The sequence below is a fragment of the Neomonachus schauinslandi genome, chromosome 4 (assembly GCF_002201575.2).
Source record: "Neomonachus schauinslandi chromosome 4, ASM220157v2, whole genome shotgun sequence".
NCBI lineage: Eukaryota > Metazoa > Chordata > Mammalia > Carnivora > Phocidae > Neomonachus > Neomonachus schauinslandi.
This window is the reverse complement of record NC_058406.1, coordinates 101,403,982-101,427,030: the sequence shown is the minus strand read 5'-3', so window position 1 is coordinate 101,427,030 and position 23,049 is coordinate 101,403,982. Positions and strand designations below refer to the sequence as shown.

At 49.7% G+C, this 23,049-nt stretch overlaps 3 protein-coding genes across 3 annotated transcripts in view; 1 reads left to right on the top strand and 2 right to left on the bottom strand.

Annotated features, from left to right (window-relative positions):
• Positions 1 to 3,248: 3,248 nt before the first annotated feature.
• PIAS3 (protein inhibitor of activated STAT 3) lies at positions 3,249 to 12,512 on the top strand. The gene is made up of 14 exons (XM_021688141.2): positions 3,249 to 3,357; positions 5,311 to 5,728; positions 5,883 to 5,967; positions 6,173 to 6,223; positions 6,472 to 6,562; positions 7,080 to 7,214; positions 7,414 to 7,519; positions 8,515 to 8,588; positions 8,722 to 8,882; positions 10,231 to 10,364; positions 10,445 to 10,613; positions 10,781 to 10,914; positions 11,100 to 11,137; positions 11,716 to 12,512. Exons 1-14 carry the CDS (start codon positions 3,334 to 3,336, stop codon positions 11,980 to 11,982), a joined length of 1,887 nt encoding a protein of 628 aa, XP_021543816.2. The 5' UTR covers positions 3,249 to 3,333; the 3' UTR covers positions 11,983 to 12,512.
• On the bottom strand, positions 9,936 to 15,521 carry NUDT17 (nudix hydrolase 17). The gene is made up of 8 exons (XM_021688144.2): positions 15,250 to 15,521; positions 14,878 to 15,064; positions 14,620 to 14,645; positions 14,372 to 14,464; positions 14,009 to 14,107; positions 13,644 to 13,780; positions 13,109 to 13,261; positions 9,936 to 10,600 (listed from the first exon to the last, which is right to left on the bottom strand). Exons 1-8 carry the CDS (start codon positions 15,439 to 15,441, stop codon positions 10,597 to 10,599), a joined length of 891 nt encoding a protein of 296 aa, XP_021543819.2. The 5' UTR covers positions 15,442 to 15,521; the 3' UTR covers positions 9,936 to 10,596.
• A 2,213-nt stretch (positions 15,522 to 17,734) lies between these two features.
• The window catches only part of POLR3C (RNA polymerase III subunit C), an 11,516-nt gene continuing 6,201 nt past the window's right edge, over positions 17,735 to 23,049 (bottom strand). Inside the window, exons 8-15 of the mRNA XM_021688145.2 lie at positions 21,484 to 21,564; positions 21,174 to 21,225; positions 20,762 to 20,822; positions 20,169 to 20,319; positions 19,314 to 19,415; positions 19,137 to 19,186; positions 18,564 to 18,713; positions 17,735 to 17,920 (exon numbers count right to left, since the gene is read on the bottom strand). Of these exons, the coding sequence (XP_021543820.1) occupies positions 17,839 to 17,920; positions 18,564 to 18,713; positions 19,137 to 19,186; positions 19,314 to 19,415; positions 20,169 to 20,319; positions 20,762 to 20,822; positions 21,174 to 21,225; positions 21,484 to 21,564 (729 nt within the window). The 3' untranslated portion in view covers positions 17,735 to 17,838. The remainder of the gene's footprint in view (positions 17,921 to 18,563; positions 18,714 to 19,136; positions 19,187 to 19,313; positions 19,416 to 20,168; positions 20,320 to 20,761; positions 20,823 to 21,173; positions 21,226 to 21,483; positions 21,565 to 23,049) is intronic.

The following is a 23,049-nucleotide window of genomic DNA, read 5'->3' as shown; positions in this document are numbered from 1 at the left end:
CTGCCAGAGGAAGGGCATCAGAAAGATCCAAGTCATTTCCATGAAGGGGAACAGAACCTCTCTTTTCCTTCTTGTTCTTCGAGTTACCAAAGAATATAAAAGGACTGTTGCAATCCTTATTATTTATGGAGTGTGGGGTGGGAAGAATGAAAAAACTGCTGAGAGAGAGGGGTCCACACAGGGGGAGATTGTTTGGCTAAGTTCAAGTGTGCGTCAGGAGGCAGCTCTGGTAGTGGAAGCTGATCCCAGGATGGCTGAGCTACGGGAATGCTCAGTGATGTGAATGCTAACACAGGATGGAACGTTACCCAGCCCCTGGTCTTTCCAAACAGTCTCCCTCTATACAACCCCATAAACGCTTACCCCAACAACCCCAAGCCCTGAAATTTTCCTCGATTTCATAAATCTTTATTTCCTAAAGTAACTCTAGTCCTACTCTTCTCCCTATTCCTCCTAGGCTGTCCGTCTAATGGGACTTAGGTAGGGATTCCCTACTCATGTTTCTCTTCCCCCTTGTTCTTCAGGCTTCAGATGTAGGAGTATATGGGTGAGAGTAAGTGAAGCTTGGTCACCACGATGGGGTCAGACTATGTCTTTGAATGCCTTCAATCAGAACTTGGTCTTGATTTGTAGTTTCCCTCCTTCGTCTGATAATATTAATTCATTAAACTGATATTGAACGAGTCTACTATGGGCCAGGCACTGGGGATAGAGAGTGAGCATCACAGAAAAGATTCTTGTCCTTGCTGAGCTGGGATACAGGATCAAATTCAGGCACCCTGCCTCCTACTTTTCAGTTATCCTGTAGGGATGCTGGAACTTACAACCTCAAATTAACTATTAAAGGAGATCCCTCCTTTATGAAACCACTAGGATTCAAGGTGAGGTTGACTTTCTTTTCTTCTTTTCATTTTTACAGCTTTAATGAGTTATAATAATTGACATTCAATAAACTGCATGTACTTTGATAAGTTTTGACATATGTATATACCCATAAAACCATCACACAAGATAATGAACATGTCTATCACTCCCAGAGTATCCCCCCTTCTTCTTTTTTTTTTAAATCCTCTCTATCCTCCTTCCATCCAAATCACTGAAAATTCTAGAAGATACAAACTAATCCATAGTAACTTTTGACCCAGAGGGCTGAACAGAACAAAAAAATGAGCTCGGGGCCTGATGAAGACTCAAGCGTTGGTGGGGGCAGTTGGGATTTAGAACCAAATACTTGAGCTTGAGTTTAGCTTGAGGTCCCACCATTGCTGGCAGGAAAGCATCAGGGAAAGAACCTGAGTGTCAGGAGAGGTGCACATCTTCCCCAGGGACACAATCCACAAAGTAGTTGGGCATGGTCCAAGTCAGCAGGTATGTTGGGATAATGCCAGGCTGGTACCTTCATTCTTGTGGCTTGGATGGGGTCTCTTGGGAAGGATTATACTGAAGGTTTAAGCTAAATGAGAGGGTTATTCATACTATATATTAATTATTCTTTTTTTTTTTTTTTTTAAAGATTTTATTTATTTATTTGAGAGAGAGAGAATGAGAGACAGCATGAGAGGGAGGAGGGTCTGAGGGAGAAGCAGACTCCCTGCCCAGCAGGGAGCCCGATGCGGGACTCGATCCTGAGACTCCAGGATCATGACCTGAGCCGAAGGCAGTCGCTTAACCAACTGAGCCACCCAGGCGCCCTATATTAATTATTCTTATGCCAATTATAGGTTTAACTGTCTTGCTGCCACTGCTAGACTGAGAGCTCCTGCAAGGCTTTTTATGTCCTCAGCACCTAACAATCTCTGAACAGCATTCAAATGTTTGTTGAACAAATGACATTATTGCTTAAGTCCCAGCCAACTAACTATAAAATGCTATGAGTTTTTCCAGTATGTAGTTTGGGTAAACTAAAATTGGTGCTTTCATGGTACCTGCATGTGAGTGATTAGCTTGGTTGAGAATGGGGTTTCTGGAAGGTCAAAGGCTTTGGAAGAAGAGTAGGCAGTTCAGAGAGGGGCAGAAAGATGACTCTTGGAGGTAAGAAAACCTCTCCTCCGTCCACCTTCAGCTACACCAAAGGCGTGCGGTCTCTGGTGATGGTCTATTTGGGGTAGGGGGTGAGGGACCACGGGTAGAGTTGGGGCTTAGGTACACTTTGGATTCTAGCAGCCCAGGCTTTCCCCCAGGGAGAAGAGTCTCATTCCAAGTAGGAACTTCTTTATGCAGGCAGATGCCTGTCCATCCGGCCTTATTTGCAGCATGACTCCACCCCAGGCCGATACACCAGCTCAAGGGGTCAGAGCAATAGCGAGAATGATGAGATCCAAGAACGTCCTCCCTTCTGACCCGCTCACTCGAGGAGTTAATCGCTCAGCGCCGGGCTCCGAGTCCCTCCCTCTCCTGCCTCAGACTCCGCCCCCTCCCTCAGTGGCGGCGGTCCTGGCGGGCTCACCCCGGAGGGGGCGGCCCCAGCCCCAGCGCGGGGCCGGGCGGAGCTCCCGTCCGGGCGGAGCTGCGGCTGCAGCGTCCAGCTGCCGGACCGACCTCCAGCCTTGTAGACGGCGGGAGCGGCGCCGGCCCCCTCCCCCCACCTCCCCAGCCCACCCTCCGAGCCTCCCGAGCCCCTTCCCCGCTCCCTGCAACCGTCCTGGTAAGTCCCGCTCATCGCACCAAACTTTTTTGCTGCCGAGTTTGAGTCCTACCGCGGGACCACGAGCAACACTATAGTTGGTTGGTGGGGGGTGGCGGGTGGGGATGGGGGGCGAAGGATTGAGAATAGCCGTCTTGAAATGAACTATTCACAACTCCATAGCTTCTCTGAAATGGATCAGATCTCACCCATTTCCCGAGTTGGTAGAACTCTTGACTTTAGCTGGTTAAACTTGTAGAGGAGATGACTGTATTCGCTCCAACTTCGCCACCCCTCCCCCATTTCTCTTAGATTTAGCAGTTCTCGATACTTTCCCTCCATATTTCAAGTATCTTTGGCTCCCTAAAAGCTCATCCCCTCCCAGCTCTGGCGTGGCAAAGCCCCCTCCCCCAGGCACTTCGGGTCCGCCTCCTCTTCATTACCCCCGGGAACCCCGCGATCTTTCGGGCTACACTCCCTCCGGTCTTGCACCCGGGCCAAAGACGTGCAGGGGCCGGGTCCGGCGGTCGAGGGAGGGGCTGAGGCTGGGGCCTGTCCGGAGCCCGGCGGGCGGGGCCGGGAAGGGGAGGTGTAGGGGGCCGGACGGGGCGGAGCAGGCGGCATTTGCGGCCGGCGCTGGGGTGGAGAGTTGTGCGCCGGTCCCTGGGCCTGAGCTCGGGCTCGGGCTCGGGCGCCTGCGATGTCTCAAGATGGCGGAGCTGGGCGAATTAAAGGTACCGGCCCCCTCCCCCATCCCCATCTGGACTGAGCCCGGCGGTACGCCGAGTCAGGGAAGCGACCGAGACTGGGTGCTGAGGGCTCGGGTGAGGGCTGGAGACGTGGCGGAGACTGGCTGCTGGGGGTGGGAGCGAAGTGGCTGTGGGCGAGGACCGGGCTGCGGCCGGGCTCCGGGGGCGGGGCCGCGGGGCAGATGTAGGGGTGGGGCCGAGGGGAATTGCAGCTGTTGGGGGCCGAGGCGCAGGGGGCGGGGACGCAGGGGTAGAAGTCGGATTTGGTAGTTGGGGCAGATGTAGGAGGAGGGCCAGGGGTAAAAGCTGCTACAGAGGCGTAGGGGGCGAATTGATCGAGGCCAAGAGATGCGACAGTAGGGGGCAGATGTGGGGATGGGACTGGGGGGCAGATGTATGGGAGGCTCCTGGGGAGATGCAGCAGAGAGGATGGAAGCTTTGGGGCTGCTGTTGGGACCCGAGCCTTGGGAAGTACCAGTAGGCGGCTGAGATCTAGGGGGCGGGGCTGTGCGGGCGGTTGGATCGAGGGGTGGGGCAGAAGCATCCAGGAGGCTCAGAGGAAGGCGCTGCCTTAGTGAGCCCGTGTCTTTGGGCAGAGACAGAGGAGTGTGAAACTATGGGATGGGAAGGGGGAGGTTCTTGACAAAGCTAATGGAGAAATAAAAACAGGACAGAGGAAATAAGGGTGGGAGAAAGAAGAACAAGTTTTTCATCACATTCCTCAAAAGGGGCCCAAAGCCATAAAGCCTTCTGGGAGGGGGCGAATTGTGGAGGGCTAGCAAGGCCTGCCCATGACAGGGTCTCCCAGAGATTCACAGAAAGGTGTCCTTTTAGGAGAGAGCTTTTGGTGCCCTCCTACTGCCACACAGTCTTTAGGGTAACCGTATCCGAGGACATCTCAGAACCTTAAAAAACCACTGGGTTCATCCCCCTGCCTCCTGGCTTTGTTCTGCCTTTTGAAATGGAGCCATAGTCCTTGGCGGGCTTGAGGTCTAGTCACTGGGCCCAGCTGCCTTTAGGAGAACTTGCAGTTCTGCACCCTGGCTCAGGGGCCCCACGCCTTCTCCTCATCCTCCCAGGGCCTCTGCTTAGAGCTTTGCCCTCTCCTCTTTCACCGCTATGGAGGGGGAGGATCACTCATTTTCTCTATGTAGGGGAGAAACAGGATATTAGTTCCTGGCAGATGGAGTAAACAGATAAACAAGAAGGTAACCTGGACTCGGTGATTTACTATTAACCCCTTTGCACCGTTTTGGTCGTTTTTGCCTTCCAGAAAAATAGGACCGAGGGAGGGGTGTTTATGTAAATGATGCTTAGAAAGGATTTGGGGGAGTTACAAGCATTGAACCCTGACCTGAAAACCCTGGCCACAAACGCTACAGAGGCTTGGGGAAAATAGCTGAGGTGGCTTGAAGTGTTGGGAGGGGTGTGCCTCGGGCACAATCCTCCAGCCACCTGCCCCCTTTCTTCCCCCTTGGGGCTGTCTGGCCTGAATCCTCTTCTCCCCCTCCTTCTCCCTGTCTCCTAGCCTCTTCCCAGGAGGCTGGGATGGGTCTGAGAGTCTGAGAAAGAGCAGGAGAGGAGATAAGCAGCTTAAAGGAGCGTCTAGGCTCAAGGCAGGGATGGAGGTAGGAGGCCGAAGTGGACTCATCGGTGTGCCTGTGGATGGCTTGCTGCCTGCATGCTGCCCCACCTGGCCGACTTACAGGCATGGGGAAATAGGGTTACTCAAGCTCTGGGGGCTAGTGGTAAGGTTGACCTGAGGGTTGCTGAATGGGCCTGAGATGTCCCTTTGGCTAGATTGGCTGTCTGGCAGTCATCCACTGGCTGCAGAGCATCTTTCTGATGAGTGCTGGGTAGGGGGGAGGGGCATTGGCTACTTGGTAGCTCAGCCCCAGCACCCTTGGCAGTATTCTCGAGTGTCTCTCTTCTCCGCAGCACATGGTGATGAGCTTCCGGGTGTCTGAGCTTCAGGTGCTGCTCGGCTTTGCTGGCCGGAACAAGAGTGGACGGAAGCACGAGCTCCTGGCCAAGGCCCTGCACCTCCTCAAGTCCAGCTGTGCCCCCAGTGTCCAGATGAAGATCAAGGAGCTTTACCGCCGGCGCTTTCCCCGGAAGACCCTGGGGCCCTCTGATCTCTCCCTGCTCTCTCTGCCCCCTGGCACCCCTCCTGTCGGCTCCCCTGGTCCTCTGGCTCCCATTCCCCCAGCCCTCTTGGCCCCTGGCACCCTGCTGGGCCCCAAGCGTGAAGTGGACATGCACCCCCCTCTGCCCCAGCCCGTACACCCTGATGTCACCATGAAACCATTGCCCTTCTATGAAGTCTATGGGGAGCTCATCCGGCCCACCACCCTCGGTACGGCTCCGTCTTCCTCAGTCTTCCTGATCCATACCTCTTGCCCAAGCCTTTCTTTAGGCTTTAGTCCTGTGGGATCAGCAGCCTGGGATGGGGGCAGCGTCTGTGGCTGCCTGTCATGGGCTCAGGAATAACTGCCCCTTTGTGTCCTCAGCGTCCACTTCTAGCCAGCGTTTTGAAGAGGCGCACTTTACCTTTGCCCTCACACCCCAGCAAGTGCAGCAGATTCTCACATCCAGGTACATCTCTCCCAGCCCTCGCACCTCATCTTGGGATGGTTACCCCTGGACTCTGCTCTCTGACTTTCTTCTCTTCTGTCCTGCTCTCCTGCCTGTCCATCTTCCTGCACCTGCTTTGTCTCATTGTCTTGTGCGTCCCTGACTGTTCAGCCCTGCCCTCTGGGGGCCACATCCTGACATGCTTCCCTCTCCTTCCCTGTCACAGAGAGGTTCTACCAGGAGCCAAATGTGACTATACTATACAAGTGCAGCTAAGGTGAGTCGATCCTCCTCCTCCTTCCCGGCTGGGCTCCTGTTGGGAGTGGGAACGAAATCAGGGTATGACGGACACGGCTAGGAGATAGCCCTGCTCTGCCCCGTCCACCCCAACCCTGGGGCTCTCATTGGCTGCTGAGGGTTACAGCTGCAGACATCTGTGATGGACTGAGATGCCCTGCCTTTCTGCCAGCTTCAGCTCAAGAGACTACCTTCCCCACCCTTTCATCTTTTCTCCTCTCTTACCAGGTTCTGTCTCTGTGAGACCAGCTGCCCCCAGGAGGATTATTTTCCCCCCAACCTCTTCGTCAAGGTCAATGGGAAACTATGCCCCCTGCCGGTAAATGCTCTTCCCTTTTTCTGGCAGTGACCCCTTTCCTCTTTCAGTTCTTAAATGTTAAATACAAACCTATTATGAAAGGGACATGCCTAGCACAGTGCCTGGGTACAGAGTAGGTACTCAGTTTACTGAGGGATTAGTACAACCTAGAGAATACTAAGATGGGGCTGATGCACAAGGGTTCTATCAGAACCCAGAGGAGGGACATTAGTTCAACCCAAAGGTTCAGGGAAGACTTCTCTGAAGTGATGACCTCAGAGCTGAGAGTTGGAAGAAGTGGGGCATCCCTATTCTTCCTCCTCAGGAACCCAGGGAGTAGGTTTTTATTTCCCTGGTCAACGAATAAGCTGTCCTTTGTCCCCAGGAATGTACCCCACATATAACCCTAGGTAATGCTTTAGTTTTGTGAGTCACTGAATGGGCCCCCCATGTCCTTGGTCGGTGAGTGAGCTGGTCTTCCCTCCAGCAAGTGAGTAACCTGAGACAAGATGTCTTGACCATTCCCTCCCTTCCCCAGGGTTACCTTCCCCCTACCAAGAATGGGGCTGAGCCCAAGAGGCCTAGCCGCCCCATCAACATCACACCTCTGGCTCGTCTCTCGGCCACTGTTCCCAACACCATCGTGGTCAACTGGTCATCTGAGTTTGGACGGGTGAGCAGGGCTGGGGCAGGGAACCTAGAGAAGCCTGCAGGGTGTGAGGGGGCATCATCCCGTGTCCTGGGTTGGGGAAACATCTTCCTCTTTATGGGTCTTTCTGCCTTAACCTGTTGTCTGTGGTCCTCATGGGACAAAGGGTTGGGGTGGTGATGTGCAGGGCAGAGGCTAACTGCCTCCCCCTCCCTCCAAGTAGAACTACTCCTTGTCTGTGTACCTGGTGAGACAGTTGACTGCAGGGACCCTTCTACAAAAACTCAGAGCAAAGGGTATCCGGAACCCAGACCACTCTCGGGCACTGAGTGAGTAACATCCTGCCCCCCTTTCCCACTCTGATTTGGATCCAAGTCTTCCTGGTCCTCAAGCCGTTATAATCAAACCCATCCCCATCTCATGACAGTATACCTCATGTCACACATGGACTCCAACCCTCCCCCTATCCCCGTACCAGTCTTCATGGTTGAGAAGTCAGCCCCCTCCCAGGCACTGAGTGACACCCTTGCATTCTCAATTATACATCTGCTTTGCGCCTCACAGACCCTGCCTCCAGCCCTGCTGGAGTATGGCTTCTTTAGACTGGAAAGAGTCTTTTTTTTTAAGATTTTATTTATTTATTTGAGAGAGAGAGAGCACGAGTGGGGTGAGGGGCAGAGGGAGAAGCAGACTCCCCGCCGAGCAGGGAGCCCGATGTGGGGCTTGATCCTGGGACTCCAGGATCATGACCTGAGCCAAAGGCAGACGCTTAACCGACTGAGCCACCCAGGCGCCCCTAGACTGGAAAGAGTCTTTTTTTTTTTAAGATTTTATTTATTTATTTGACAGAGAGAGCGAGAGAGCACAAGCAGGGAGAACAGTAGAGGGAGAGGGAGAAGCAGGCTCCCCGCCAAGCAGGGAGCCCGATGTGGGGCTCGATCCCAGGACCCTGAGATCATGACCTGAGCCGAAGGCAGACGCTTAACCATCTGAGCCACCCAGGCGCCCCTGGAAAGAGTCTTAAGGATCATCTAATCTAACCCTCTTGTGATGCTTCAGTTCCCTCTAAGTCATCTCTGCCAAAATGTCACCCAGCTGTATTTAAGTATCTTCAGGGATGGGGAAATCTCTCCCTCACACCCAGTCTTCATGTGATATCCCACTGGCCCCCAAAGACCATCCTCAACGTGACATCCCACTGGCCCCCAACGGCACTCTGCCCAGCTGCCTCTCAGCCAGAGCCGTCTGCTTCTGGCCTCACCGCCTCCTGGGCTTCATCTCCAAATTTGCTGACCCCATGGCTCTGGCCTCATTCTTGTTTCAGTCAAGGAGAAATTGACCGCTGACCCGGACAGTGAGGTGGCCACTACAAGTCTCCGGGTGTCACTCATGTGCCCGGTGGGTACAGGGGAGATGAGAAGGGGGAGGAGGGTTGGGTTAAACTCTGGACCCAGATGAGGGCTCCTAGGGCTACCAGAGTGAGGCTTCCTGGGATATAGGGACTCTGACTAGAGAACTCGTCTCTTCTCAGCTAGGGAAGATGCGCCTGACAGTCCCCTGTCGTGCCCTCACCTGCGCCCACCTGCAGAGCTTCGATGCTGCCCTTTATCTACAGATGAATGAGAAGAAACCAACATGGACATGTCCTGTGTGTGACAAGAAGGCTCCCTATGAATCTCTTATCATTGATGGGTAGGGCCACTCTGCATTCTGCTTCCTCTTACCTAGGACATCCACTAGGGACACCCCCCCTTCTGTATATTGAGAGACCTTCCTTGCCCTCCCAGGAACCCCAATTCTTAACCTATCAATCCCTTTATATGTATATGTATATATATAATTTTTCACCTTTATAATATGCAGTTGACCCTTGAACAGTATGGGTCCACTTATACACAGATTTTTTTCAATACAGTACAGTAAATATAAATGTATTTTCTCTTCTTTATGATTTTTCTAATATTTTTCTTTTGTCTAGCTTAATGTATTATCAGAATACAGTATATAATACACATACAGAATATGTGTTAATTGACTGTTGATGTTATTGGTAAGGCTTCTTCTGGTCAACAGTAGGCTATTGTTAGTTAAGTTTTGGGGGAAGTCAAAAGTTATCCATGGATTTTTTTTTTAAACAGTAAAGACTTTTTTAAAAAAGGATTTATTTATTTACTTTAGAGAAAGAGGGAGAGAGTGTGGGGTGGGGGGGTGAGGGGCAGAGGGAGAGGGAGAGGACATTAAGCAGGCTCTATGCCCAGAGTGGAGCCTGACATGGGGCTCGATCCAGACCAGAGCCGAAACCAAGAATCGGATGCTCAACTGACTGCGCCACCCAGGCGCCCCATCCATGGATTTTTGGTTGTGTGAGGTGCTCTTAACCGTCATGTTGTTCACGGTCAATTGTATATATTTCCAACATTGAGGATTTACTGCATTAGGCATCATGCTGCACACTTTGCATGCCTCATCTCACTGAATCCTCATAATTAACCTTGTGAGATGGGTATGGTCATTACAGGTGAGGAAGCTGAGACCTAGAGAGATGATCTTGCTCAAAGTTGTAATTGTTAGTAAGTGGCAGAATCAATGTATTGAACTGATACAATGTATCTCCTAGAACAACTACCTGACCTCTCACTGACCATGGTAAGGAAAAGTTCTTCTGAGGGTCTGGATGTACTGATCTAGCTAGTCCTAACCCCCATCCGGAGCCTAAATTACGGTCCCCGTTCCCAGTGCCCTCTTTGAGATAGTTTATGGAGTTCTGTATCTGTGTTCCTTTTGTTTTGTCACAAGTACTACATGAAACATGTGCTTAGAATGTATTTTTTGGAAAACTTAGCATTTAAAGTTGGCAAATCTCTTTTATATTACCTTACTTTATTTGATTCCGACAACTCAAGAGAGTTGAGTAGAGTGAATAATGTCCCTATTTTACAGACGAGGAAACAGGTTCAGAGAGGTGAGTCCCAGAACTCCCCGGCTACTGTTCCCAGCCATCTCCCAGCCCCATGAATTCCCATCTCTCCCCTTCCCCCAGCTTGTTCATGGAGATACTTAATTCCTGTTCGGATTGTGATGAGATCCAGTTCATGGAAGATGGATCCTGGTGCCCAATGAAACCCAAGAAGGAGGCATCTGAGGTTTGCCCCCCGCCAGGGTATGGGCTGGATGGTGAGTGACTCCCCGTCCCCGAGCTGAACTACATCTCAGATGACCTCGTCTCTGAGACACAGTCCTCTTACCACCCGCAGGCCTCCAGTACAGCCCAGTCCAAGAGGGCAATCCATCAGAGAATAAGAAGAAGGTTGAAGTTATTGACTTGACAATAGAGAGTTCATCGGATGAGGAGGACCTGCCCCCGACGAAAAAGCACTGTCCTGTCACCTCAGCTGCCATCCCGGCTCTACCTGGAAGCAAAGGGTATGAGGAAATAGGCTGAGTCCACGCCAGAAGGGGCAGAGGAAGAAGTCAGGAATGCTCTCAGTTCACTGGACAAACCCTGGGGCAGAGAGGGGGCTCAGGAGGCTGAGCTGGGTGAGGGCATCTGTCGTTCGCTGGCTGCCCCAGTTCCTCCTCTCTCCTCACAGAGTCCTGACATCTGGTCACCAGCCATCTTCGGTGCTGCGGAGCCCTGCTATGGGCACGCTGGGCGGGGATTTCCTGTCCAGTCTCCCGCTACATGAGTATCCACCTGCTTTCCCACTGGGGGCCGATATCCAAGGTAGGACACTGATCACACGGTGGGCTGTTCGCTGCCACAGCTGCCCCCAAACCAGATCAGAACCCCTGTTCCTTTTCAAAGCCTTCTGGCTCTCTTGCAAAGGCTACAATCCAAGGGACTTTGGGTTTTTTTGGCCATGAAGGGTTCAGACAGGAGATTGATTCTGATTTTTCTTTCCTTACCAGGTTTAGATTTATTTTCTTTCCTCCAGACTGAGAGTCAGGTAAGTGGTTCCTTCTCCCATGAAGCTATCAGATCCCTGAAGCTTCCTTTCTAGGCACCGATGCCCCCCGCCCCTTTTTCCCCTAAGACCTAAATCTGCTTCTCTGTGAGGGAAGGCAGGGGCTGGGGGATAGAGGGGGTATGGGCAGTTTATTTCCCTACTAGACCCTACTGGTGCTTCTTCAGATTCTCACCCATGTCTTCTTTGATACCCTGTTACTGTTCTGTCTCGAGCTTTTAGAATTCTGCCCTGACTGCTCTCCACTTAGGCCCCCCACCCCCCCCCACACACCCATGTGCACTTGAGCACTGTGCCTGCCCCAGCCAGACATTCCATGCATTTCAGACGCCCACAAGGCCAAGAACCTAGTAAGCTGGAGGGACTGTCTCAAGGCAGCGGATAGGGGTAGGGTAGGGGTGGGGTGGGGAAGTAGGGGGAAAAAAGAGTCTCCCCTGCTTCTCAGAGGGTATCTGGGGATCCAGAGGGTTTGATTTATCCCAGGGTATTTCTGAGATGAGCGACTGGGAAGTGGGTGAAGTCAGGAGAAAATCTTAAACTGTGCCCTTGATTCCTCCCAGCACTATGGTCCCTCCGTCATCACCTCGATAGATGAACAGGATGCCCTTGGCCACTTCTTCCAGTACCGAGGGACCCCTTCCCACTTCCTGGGCCCACTAGCCCCCACATTGGGGAGCTCTCACCGCAGCACCACTCCAGCACCCCCTCCTGGCCGCGTCAGTAGCATTGTGGCCCCTGGGGGGGCCTTGAGGGAGGGGCCTGGAGGACCCCTGTCCTCAGGTCCCTCTTTGACTGGCTGCCGGTCAGACATCATTTCCCTGGACTGAGTCCCCTGGATGATGGAAACTTCACTGCCTCCCACCACTGAGCAAGTATGCTGTGGAGTCCAGACTCCTGGCCACTCTGACCCCTCAGGGGGCTTTGGCCAAGGTCAAAGAAAGACCTTCATGGTGTCCTGTGTTTGGCCTTCTCTCTGCCTAACAAGGCCAGCACCCAAAGGGTTAATATTTAACCTCTTTTTAAGGACATTTGGGTTCTATTTTTGGAAATGTTCTTTAGATGGCTGGCACATTCCTTTGGGTATGTTAACCTAGGCAGTGGGAGGCACGCGGGATGGGGTGTGAGTTGGGGGAAGGGCCGAATTGGCTAGAGCCTCACGGGGAAAGGGCCTTCCTCTTGTCCCCTGGATGCCCTCTCTTCACCAAACCTATGGTTCTGTTCCTTCCCCACATCCATTGTCTCTTCATGTCCATTCCGTTCTCTTTGGCCAGACAGGTGGAGAAGCTGAGACAGGCAGACATATGGACAAAGAACTCTATTTTGGGTTGCAGATTTTTTTGTACATAAACAAGAAAAACCAAAATACTCCAAAGATGATTTCCCCTGCTTCCTACCTCCCAGTATGACTGAGGAGGAGATAAGGCCTTAGCCCTGATCCCCAGGGGTTTGGGAGCAGGGCCTGGCCTATTGCCTGGATCTCTATTTATATATTTAAGTTCACAATGTTTCATACGCTGACCAGCTTGGGGCACGAGCTTCGAGAGGCCCATGGCCCCATGGTTAGGTCTGGCTCATTCTGCACCTTTTCTGGGAGGTGGGAAGACCTCATGCTCTCCCCATTCTCCTTTTTTAGGTTCCTCCAGGGCCTAGTAACTATGTTGTAATTTTACTTTTTATTCTCAAAGTTGTAGCAAAGTTCTTACCCATAATAAAAGTTGTGAATGTGTGTGAGTGTTTCAGAGGGGGGCTGGGGAGGGGATTATGCACTTCCCTTTCCAGAGCCCTGGTTTGGGGGGAGGGGCCCATGTTCTGTTCCTCCTTGCAGGCCCTGGGCCCACTTTCACGTGGGAGGGGTGTCCCACTGAGGAGCTCCAGGGCCATTTGCTCTTCCTTCCTCTCCCTCATAGAGCGTTCAGCCCAATGCTGCAGGGCCCTCAAGTCCTTTACCCTTACCTGCGCAGATGTTGCAGCCAGAGCCCGAGGGCAAACTTGGTCCCAGAGCTGACCCTCTCTTTGCCTTCATCCGTGGTTGGGGTCGTTCGCAGCAGCGTGGACACGGGCATGGCCAGGGGTCGAGCTCCTCCGTCCTCCTCTAGTTCTGCCGTACTGCATGACGACAGCTCCTGTCTGGGCTGTGCCTTGTGGCTTAGCCCTCTTCCACAGAGCCCTCCCAGCCACGGCAGGAGAGCGATGGATGGACGATGCCCTCATTTTACAGAGAGGAACAGGTTCAAGGAGGGTTAAATAACTTGTCCCTTTGGGGGAGTGGGACTCGAACCCAGGTGGTCAGTGCTAGCCAGCTTGGAGCAGGAACCCTTGGAGTTGGATGGACAGTGTCCTTGCTCATGTGCCCCTTTCATCATCAGCTGACCAACCCACTCCCTAAATGTCCCCCATGACCCAAAACTCCCCCCTGGGGAGGGGAGAGAAGCGGAACTTCCCAATGACTATGTGTTGGTGTGTTGGAGGGTCAGGCAAAAGCTCTTACAGGATGGAGGGTGGTAGCTCCTGGGGGAGATGTCTGGGTGTCTCTGTCCCATCCTCTGTGGCAGCCACTGCAGCTGCTACATCTGGTCCCAGCCACATAAAGGCGCTCACCTCACTTGGGTTTGGTTGGATCCGGGCCTGGGCCAGATAGGTAGGTAGATCCCTGAGCCATGGCCTCTCTTAGGAGGCCTGTTCTTGACCGCAGCCTACCCACAGGTGGAATGGAGAGAGACTTGGGGCAAGGACAAGGGGAGAGGCTATTGGATTTCTTGGTTATCTCTGACTGCCCCCCACCCGCCACCCTAGTCACGGAACCAGTCTGCTTGGGTCTCAACCCGCATTTCCTTCCTACACTGCCAGCCCTACCTGCAGCTGCTGCTGTGATTCCCGGGAGACCACGAGTAGATAGAGAATGATGTGATGGTATTTGGGGAGACCCCAGCTCAGCCTAGGAGGGTAGGCAGACTAAGAGAGAATACAGCAAAGATGAGAACTTCCTATCTCTTGTCGAGACTTTGTAAACACAGCTGAGGAAGTAGAGGGTAGAGATGGTGCAGGAGGCACACAGGTGGGGATTGTGGGTTTGGGGACTCCAAACTCCCACCCACTGTTAATCGTTTCTCCTGCGGCCAAGGCAGGTAGGGCTGCTCTATAGGCTTTGGTGGGTTTGAAGTTGTTGAGGGCTTTTGGTTAAATAAGGAAGGGACCTTTTCCAGGTTCCTGTCTCACCTCCCATAACCCCAGAGGGACCCAAGAGAACTGGCCCTGGGGCAGCTGTAGTCCACTCTCCTCCCAAAGCTCTCGAAGCCCTCCGTCCAGCAGCTGGAAACGAGACAGCAGAGGTCCCAGACATTTCTCTCAATAAGAGAAACATGTCCCAAGTCCTTTGTCCCTCCCTCAGCCCACACCCAAGGCAGCCCCAGACAGAGGTCTCTGGTTTCAGGGCAGGGTGAAGGTTGGGTTAGCAGACTGCTTACCTCTTCATCAAGTTCCACGTGCCCACCTGCAACAACAGTGGGACCAAGCGATAAGTGGGGGTGTTCTTGGTCAGGAAACCCTGTGCACTATTTATACTATGCCCTCCGGGGGAACAGATGCCATTGCAACTCCTTGTGAAAAGGGGACCTACCACATTTCTGGGCCTGCCTCTCTGTCCTTCTGAGACTGGGAATACCACTGTTGGTGAAGGGCCCCTTTCCTCCCTGAACTTGGGATCTTGTTCTCAGGGCACTCACCTGGGGGTACCCAGAGGTTGGGAGAAACGCGGAGGGTGCGTGTCCTTCGGGTTAACAAGACAGTCTGGTCGCTGGACTGCAGCATGATGGCCACACCCAGATCCACACCTCGATTCGTGGGCAGCTCAGCCCCCGGAGCCCTGAGCTGCTGCTGGTCCAGTGCCACAAAAGGGCAGAAAGGGGGTCGCTGGCGGGGGTGGGGGGGGGGGTAGCCGTTTTGGGTTAAGGCTTCAGAAGCCGGGCAAAAATCGGGCAACGCCGCTCGGTGGGGTAGGAGGTCGAGTCTGGTCGATCCTTGCCCCCAGGCCTCTCGCGCCAGCTCCCACCCGACCCCACTCCTGGCCCCCGACCCCGGGTCCCCCTTCTTCCGACCTGGAGTGGAAGCCTGGTCGAAGCGCTTGGGAATGGCCCGTCCGAGAGGACTAGTCGCCCTCGCTTCAAGCCGCAGTGAGTGGGCCACGGCCCGAGCCCTGGCCCGGCGCCCAGGAGGCGACACACACTCTGCATGAACCTCGGCGACACGGGGCGCCCGGCCAGGATCAGCAGCACCCGCGCGGCGGCCATGACGCGGCTAGGGGCCCGCGGCCCGCCTGGCGCCCTCTGCTGGCCCAGCGGCGCCGCCCCTCGGAGCGTTCGCCGGGGTCGGAGGGAAGCCGGGCTTCCGCGATCGGCCGTGGCAAATTTAGGCGGAACACTTGGGGATGAGCCGGAGGGGCAATGTTATAGTAAATGACAGAGAAGAAAACCTCGAAATCCTCAGCTCCTCTTTTTTCCCCTCTTCTCTGTTTAGGAGAGTGATTCAGACTGGATGATTTCTCAACTCACATGTCACCTCCCGCCAGCCACGGGCCGTGTACTATATAAGCATCCCTCTGCAGCACTCCACGCCTATCGGCTCTAGTAGGTATCACCTGGAATTGATGACGTCTCTTCGCCAGACACCCAGGAAACATTCTTGACCCCTCCCTTGTCTTTCTTCTCACTCAGATGGCAACTCAGTGCGGCAGATCCTACCTCCTTAAACTTTCTCGCATGTCTCTAGCCTCCACTGTTCCTAGTCCTAGCCTTCCTCATAATCTGCCTGAGATATCATTGCAAGTCTCCATATAGTCCTTCCCCTACCAGTTCATTCCCTAGGGTTCTTCCAGAGTGATCTTTCTCAAACACAAATCTCATCATCTTGCTTCCCACTGCTCAGGAGAAGATAAGCTACTAATAAGCAGAGTATAGTGAGGACGCCCGCTCACCCTTGCTCCTGCCGGCTGTCTAGCCACAGTGCTGGCGGGACTTAAGCCCTATTTTCTAGTCACATCCTATTTGCAGTTCTTCCTGGAACCAGGCTCTGCTTCCTTCTGGGATCCCTTTCCCCTTGTACCTGGCAAATCCTCATCTTTCAAAAGACATATTGTCACTTTCTCTGCACTCCCTTTCCTGCCTGACCCTTCTCCCTCTTGCCTCTCTGTATATAATACTTTTCTGCTACAGCCCCCAAGTATTTCCTTGTATTTATTTGTCTCCTCCCACTAGGCTATGTGTGCAAGGCTTATTCATCTTTGTATCCCTAAAGCCTAGCCCAGTCCTGGGCACATTAACAGATGCTCAGTAAAGAATGGTGAGTGGCTTGAAAGCAGAGATCGCAACTTATTTATCTTGATATATTATATCCAGTATAATGGCTAGCAATTAATTGGCACTTGATTGATGAATTAGATTAATTCATTACTCTTAATGATTTAGAGAGAATGGACATTGGCAAGAGGAAACTGAAGAGATTATAACAGCACCTACCTGCTTTAAATGAACTGAAGCTGCTGGGACAAATTACATCATGCCACTGAAAGAGAAAACTTAGAATTGCTGCTTTTAAGAAACCACGGAGAAGAGGAAGGCAATGATTTCTTGAGTGCTTACCATATGCCAGGCATTGTGCTAAGTGGCTTACATACACAGTTTCAGATGTGCTAGAAGCCTGGAGCTGGCAAATGTCTTCTAGCCATAGATTCTAGTGTGAATGCTGGGGCCAGTCCACCAGCTAGTCCTGAAAATAGCTTTTATTCCCCTCTGTGTGGTTGTCTTTCACATTCCCTACACTGTGTGTGTGTGTGTGTGTGTGTGTGTGAGAGAGAGAGAGATTACAACTTAACAAAATAAAGAACAGGTATAGCCTTTTGAGAATAGAATCTGCTTAGGAAGAAATTTCTTCCACTGACACGGATATTCAAACACAGGCCTGGCTGACTTCTTAGTGGGAAATGATGCATCTGATAGATGATTAATCTGGTTGATTTAAGGTCCTTTCTTCCCCCACTGAGATCTGATGAGGGGAGAATACAGTGATGGGGATAAGACGGGATCAGCAAACCTTAAAAAACATGTCAGGGCACCTGGGTGGCTCAGTCGGTTAAGCGTCTGCCTTCGGCTCAGGTCATGATCCCAGGGTCCTGGGATCGAGCCCCACATTGGGCTCCCTGCTAGGCAGGAAGCCTGCTTCTCCCTCTCCCGCTCCCCGCTGCTTGTGTTCCCTCTCTCGCTGTCTCTCTCTCTGTCAAATAAATAAATAAAATCTTAAAAAAAATAAAAATAAAAAACATGTCAAACTCTTTCTGGTGTATTCTGGGCAGTAGGGATAGAGAGGGCATTTCAGTATAAGAATTGGCAATGGGTGGCTCGGTCGGTTGGGCATCTGCTTTTGGCTCAGGTCATGATCCCAGCACCCTCGGCTGGAGCCCCACATCGGGTTCCCTGCTCAGTGGGAAGTCTGCTTCTCCCTCTCCCCCTGCTCATTCCTGCTCTCTCTCTCTCTCGTGCACACACTTGCTCACTTTCTCTCTCAAATAAATAGAATCTAAAAAAAAAAAAAAAGAATCGGCAATGTATCTCACTGCAAAGACTGCATCAGGCGCCTCCTTTATTTTTCCTTCCAATTTCCCCAGAGTTTTTGAGAAAGGCTCTTCTTCTGGGTCATTGTCTCTTCATGGTGCTCTCAATATATGACTCCAACAGGAAGATGGTTTCATCCACCTGAATCTCACTGGCATCCAACCTGAGTGAAAAAGTGAAAGCAGGGCGCCTGGGTGGCTCAGTTGGTTAAGCGACTGCCTTCGGCTCAGGTCATGATCCTGGAGTCCCTGGATCGAGTCCCGCATCGGGCTCCCTGCTCAGCAGGGAGTCTGCTTCTCCCTCTGACCCTCCCCCCTCTCATGTGCTCTCTCTCATTCTCTCTCTCAAATAAATAAATAAAATCTTTGAAAAAAAAAAAAAAAGAAAGAAAAAGTGAAAGCATTTGCCCAGACGGAACATTCATTATTTGAGATTAGAGGCCATGGAAAATGGCATCGAGAGCATTGTAAGAGATGGTATGAAGGGGGAGATGACGGCAAAGGTCTAGGAACGAAGTGATGAAGGCCTGCATGAGGACCAAGATGAAAGGCCCGATTTGAGACACATTACTGAAGTTAAATCAACAGACTTGGTGAACAAGAGTGTGTAGTAAGGCAGTAGAAGCTGAAATGCTTTCAGAGTTTTTAAGCTTAGGAAAACAGGTGGATTAAGTTCTGCCAATTGAGCTGGGGAAGAAGAGAGTGAGTTTAGGTTTGCTTGGGTGAGGCTGGAGGGGTAGCAGGGTATTGAGGTGGACTTGTCTGGAAGGTATTTTGAAACATAGGTTTGAGATTTATGATGCTTACTTGTTGACATTGCGCTTCAGGGTTTCTAGCTGCTGGCGTTCGGGGGCTGTGATCATCTCCTCTATTTCTTGGAGCTGTACCTCCTCTGCACCTGTAGCCTGCATAGATGCAATGATGGCTTCCACCCTCTGAGACTTTTCTAGTAGACGCCTGTCAGGCAAACACAACTCTGAGGCATGTCCCCTAGCCTTGGTGATTCTTTCACCCGTTAGCCCTACGGCATAACTCCCTCTTCTCCCATGTTCCTGGTCAAAGTGGATATTGCCACCTTCCAAAGACAGTTTTTACAAGTTTAACTAGAAATACGACTTCACCCCTGAAGCTCTCACTGCCTCTCATCTGCACGTAAAGTTTAATGCCAGTTTGTACATTTCTGATAAATTTAATCTGCAAAATTATTTCACTGGGGGTATATCAGAACAGTTTAGACTAATGCACGATTTAGGTCAACCTAAGCCAATAATTCAATGCAACTAGACAAATTATTGTCTCTATTGGTTATTTCTACAGGAAATTGCCCTTCAAGACTTTGACCTTGAAAAATGTAATTACTCAACTGAAAATGCTACTCACTTGTTCTCTTTGGTTTCAAACTGTCTCCTTTCTATCAAGTTGGCTATGCTCTGAGGGGAGAGAAGACAAGAAATGCACATGGTTCTATTTAAGTAGCTCAAGTAAAATGGCTAAAGGGGGCAGGAGGGTGTGATGTGTCTGTGTGGACGGAGTGGGGAGAAGGTCCAGAGAAATTACCTTGTAGCACCTGTGCAGCAACATTCGGGCAGCTGACAGGATGTTCACAGTATATAAATAGAAGGTCCTGGATGGGGCATGGTCTGGCGTTTTGGGAATTTCCTATTTGTCCATAGAAAGAAAGAGAAAAGAAATCATACTGTTCTTCAGAAATGCCAAGTAAACACCTGTCCCATCCAGAACGACTCAGCTCTCTCACTTAATATTTTCCTCTTCCCCAGTCATTCAGTATCTGTGTTTACAGCAAAATCAGCCACATGGAGAGCTTTTTCTATTTGACTGTAGGCATCTTCAGTGGGGAAGAAAGAGAAGGCAATTAACATTTTCTGAGCAACGCTTATATGCCACGTAGATTGTATTTGATCTTTAGGGCAAACCATATTATTTTTATTACCACCATCCATCACCATTTTATTGATGAGAAAAATGATAGTAGGTAATTTGCTCAGTGTAACTGGGTCAGAGGCAGAACCGTGATTCTGATGTCCTAATCCATTCTGTCTGTTTCCTCATAGGGCATACCACATGGCTGTGCACACAGTGAGGACCCAAAAGATACTGCTGGCAGATTTAATCTATAATAGACTTAAGGCCTGAGGAAAGGACAAATCACAAGGACTAGGAGCTACGGAAAAAGGGCAATTCTGGGGTGATTTCTTGGCTGTGCCTCTTTTTAACTAGGCCATTTAAAGCTTCCCACTTCTCTTTCAAGTGCTTGCTATGTCTCTGTTAATCTTTTTTTTTCTGTCTCAGAGCTGGAGAGAGAGTTTGCTTGGGGTTCAGGATGTTTGCTTCGGAAGTTTCTTTCACTCTCGGCCAGCTCCACTGCTTGGTGACTGTTATGCCACTGGTTACCTGGAGTGATATGAAATTTCCTGAGAGCATCTTGTAAAGCATATCCTTTGCCTCCTTTGCTGGAATCATTGCAAAGTCTTCTACCTGCTTCTGTTCCAGGTGTTTCTTTTGCAAAACTAGACGGAATATTCTGGCACAGCGAGACCCAAACCTGGAAAGGAATAAAGAGAACAAATGGCATAACATAGATTAGTTTTAGCTCCTAGTCACAAATGGCGGTTGCTGTTTCCATGTAAGGAGGAAGGACCAGAGAGAGGAACAGTGGTCAGGGATTTCTTTCACAACTCCACAGATTGATGATGGTACTACTAATCATAAAGGAGTCACCGCCCACTGACTCACCTGAGTACCTGAGTTCCTGCATTTGTAAGTAAAGGCTTTAGGAAGCCTGGTTAATTGGCATCTTTGGGAATTAAGCGTTAGGGTATTTAGGATGAAGAGCAGTAGTGGATGGGATCTGTAGCAGTCCAGTGGAAAAATGGGCAAGATGCACCAAGATGTATGTACACTGGGTGCTTACATAATGATCAAATTGCTTTTTCAAATAAAGTATGGACCCCAACCCTGAGCAGGGTGACCCTTGACCCTCTTACCTCTCCTGTACGACAGACTCCAGAGTGGCTGTGGCTAGGGATCCTAGAGCTTTATGCAGGTCTTCGTGTAGAGCATTAAGGTCAGTAATGTTTTGGCCTGGTCACTGTGATCTTAGTTTTAATCCTAAGTCTCTAATTCAAAATTGAAATGCTGTTTTGTTTTTCACATTGGTCTCATTTATGGTTTGTAAGTATTTCAATAACTCAATTTACTAGGATTTAAGTCAGGGTTTTGCTTAACTAAAATTCGGTTAATTAAAAGTCCTTTTTACTTTTTTTATCATCAATGTATTAGTTCAATTTTCTGACTTATTTAGTCTACTAAATATTATCCAATTTTTTTTTTCGTAAGTCACCATTCTTCTTCATAGTTTAGGCAGCCTGACTGTAAGGAAATAACTGCTAAGGATACTGATGACATACATTCCTCCACCACTGTCGCCAGACTTTCCAACAAACTCTAGCTATTAAAAAAAACAGAGACAGAGAGAGTGTGTTAACTGAATGGGAAGTCCAGTGATTCCATTTCCAAAGGAGCAAATCTGGCCAAGAGTCTGCAGCAGGTAGCCCTCCTATCAGATGATGGTAGAGAAACTGTCTGAGCTGGCTAAGTAGAAAATGAGGCTACAGAAGAAGGATACCAGGTTTCAGTGGCAGAAATAAATCGTAAACACAGCAGAAGAAAAGAAAAAGAAAAAACAAAAAAGAAAAAACAGACTTACTGGATCATCTGCCAGTAGAGTGAGATACTGATCGAGAACTTGTTTAGAGATGTTATAGCCAACAGGTAGGGATCTGAAGATCTATGGAGCAAAAAGAGATGGTGAAAATGGGATTGGGAACTTAGAATTGCTAACATTATTGAAATAAAGATGTTTTAATTTCAGGTATCACAAGTATAACTATGTCCAAATATACAGCAACATTGTAAGAGTAAAAAACCAGGAACAATCCAAATGTACAATAATAAGGAACTGATTAAAATAAAGTACAGCATGGCTACTAAATGGAACATGAAACTGCCATAAAAAATGAGATCTATATATACTGACATGAAAAAGGCTTAGATATACTGTCATATGAAAAAAGTAACTTTATTTTATTTTTTTTAAAGATTTTTTATTTATTTATTTGAGAGAGAGAGAATGAGAGAGAGCACATGAGAGGGGGGAGGGTCAGAGGGAGAAGCAGACTCCCTGCTGAGCAGGGAGCCCGATGCGGGACTCGATCCAGGGACTCCAGGATCATGACCTGAGCCGAAGGCAGTCGCTTAACCAACTGAGCCACCCAGGCGCCCCTGAAAAAAGTAACTTTAGAACAGTATGTAGAGTATAATCCTATTTTTTTTTTTGCTAAAAAAAATATACCTATATCTACATAAATGTGAGACTATACATAAAAAAAGGTCTGAATAAATAGAGGTATCAAACTATGAACAAGAATCCCTGGGGCTGAGCTGGGATCACACAAAACTATATATATATTTATGCTAAGGTATGTTACATACAATAACAAACCCGGATTTTAGAGGTTCAGTTTGATGAGTGTTGACAATTACATATACCCATGTAACTACCACCCACAATAAGATATAGAACATGCCCACCATTCCCAGAAGTTTAGGGGGCTACAACTTAGAAAAATTATACTTTTCTATTGTTTGAATATAGGTCATGTAATTACTTTTGTTGAAAGAAAAAAGCCCTGAAATTTTTGTTATATAATAAGTTTAAAATTTTTAAAATAATATAAAATGAAAATATAACTATATTTAATATGGATAAATATAATTATGAAATATAAATAAAATGTATTTGATACATTAAATATTCATGTTTTAAGAAACAGGTATATTAAAAACAAATTTAAAATACACAAAATTAGTATACTGAACAAAACAAATATAAGGGGCCAAATAACGTTTTGAGCACCAACAAAGGTTCTCAGATTACAAATAGTGGATTCTTAGAACAATTAGGAATAGCTTGTACTTTGACTAAGAAAATGGTTTAGGTTCTTTTTTTGGGGGGGGTATATGTTTTTTTTATTATGTTATGTTAATCACCATACATTACATCATTAGTTTTAGATGTAGTGTTCCATGATTCATTGTTTGCATATAACACCCAGTGCTCCATGCAGAACGTGCCCTCTTTAATACCCATCACCAGGCTAACCCATCCTCCCACCCCCCTCCCCTCTAGAACCCTCAGTTTGTTTTTCAGAGTCCATAGTCTCTCATGGTTCGTCTCCCCCTCCGATTTCCCCCCCTTCATTCTTCCCCTCCT

Coding starts and splice junctions, on each gene's coding strand:
- NUDT17 (XM_021688144.2), bottom strand. CDS start 15,441: ATGGCCGCCGCGCGGGTGCTGCTGATCCTGGCCGGGCGCCCCGTGTCG. Junction 14,465..14,619: donor ACGTGGAACTTGATGAAGAG/GTAAGCAGTCTG, acceptor TCTCGTTTCCAG/CTGCTGGACGGAGGGCTTCG. Junction 13,262..13,643: donor GAGCTACCACCCTCCATCCT/GTAAGAGCTTTT, acceptor GTCGTCATGCAG/TACGGCAGAACTAGAGGAGG.
- PIAS3 (XM_021688141.2), top strand. CDS start 3,334: ATGGCGGAGCTGGGCGAATTAAAG. Junction 5,968..6,172: donor CAGCAGATTCTCACATCCAG/GTACATCTCTCC, acceptor TCCCTGTCACAG/AGAGGTTCTACCAGGAGCCA. Junction 10,614..10,780: donor GCTCTACCTGGAAGCAAAGG/GTATGAGGAAAT, acceptor CTCTCCTCACAG/AGTCCTGACATCTGGTCACC.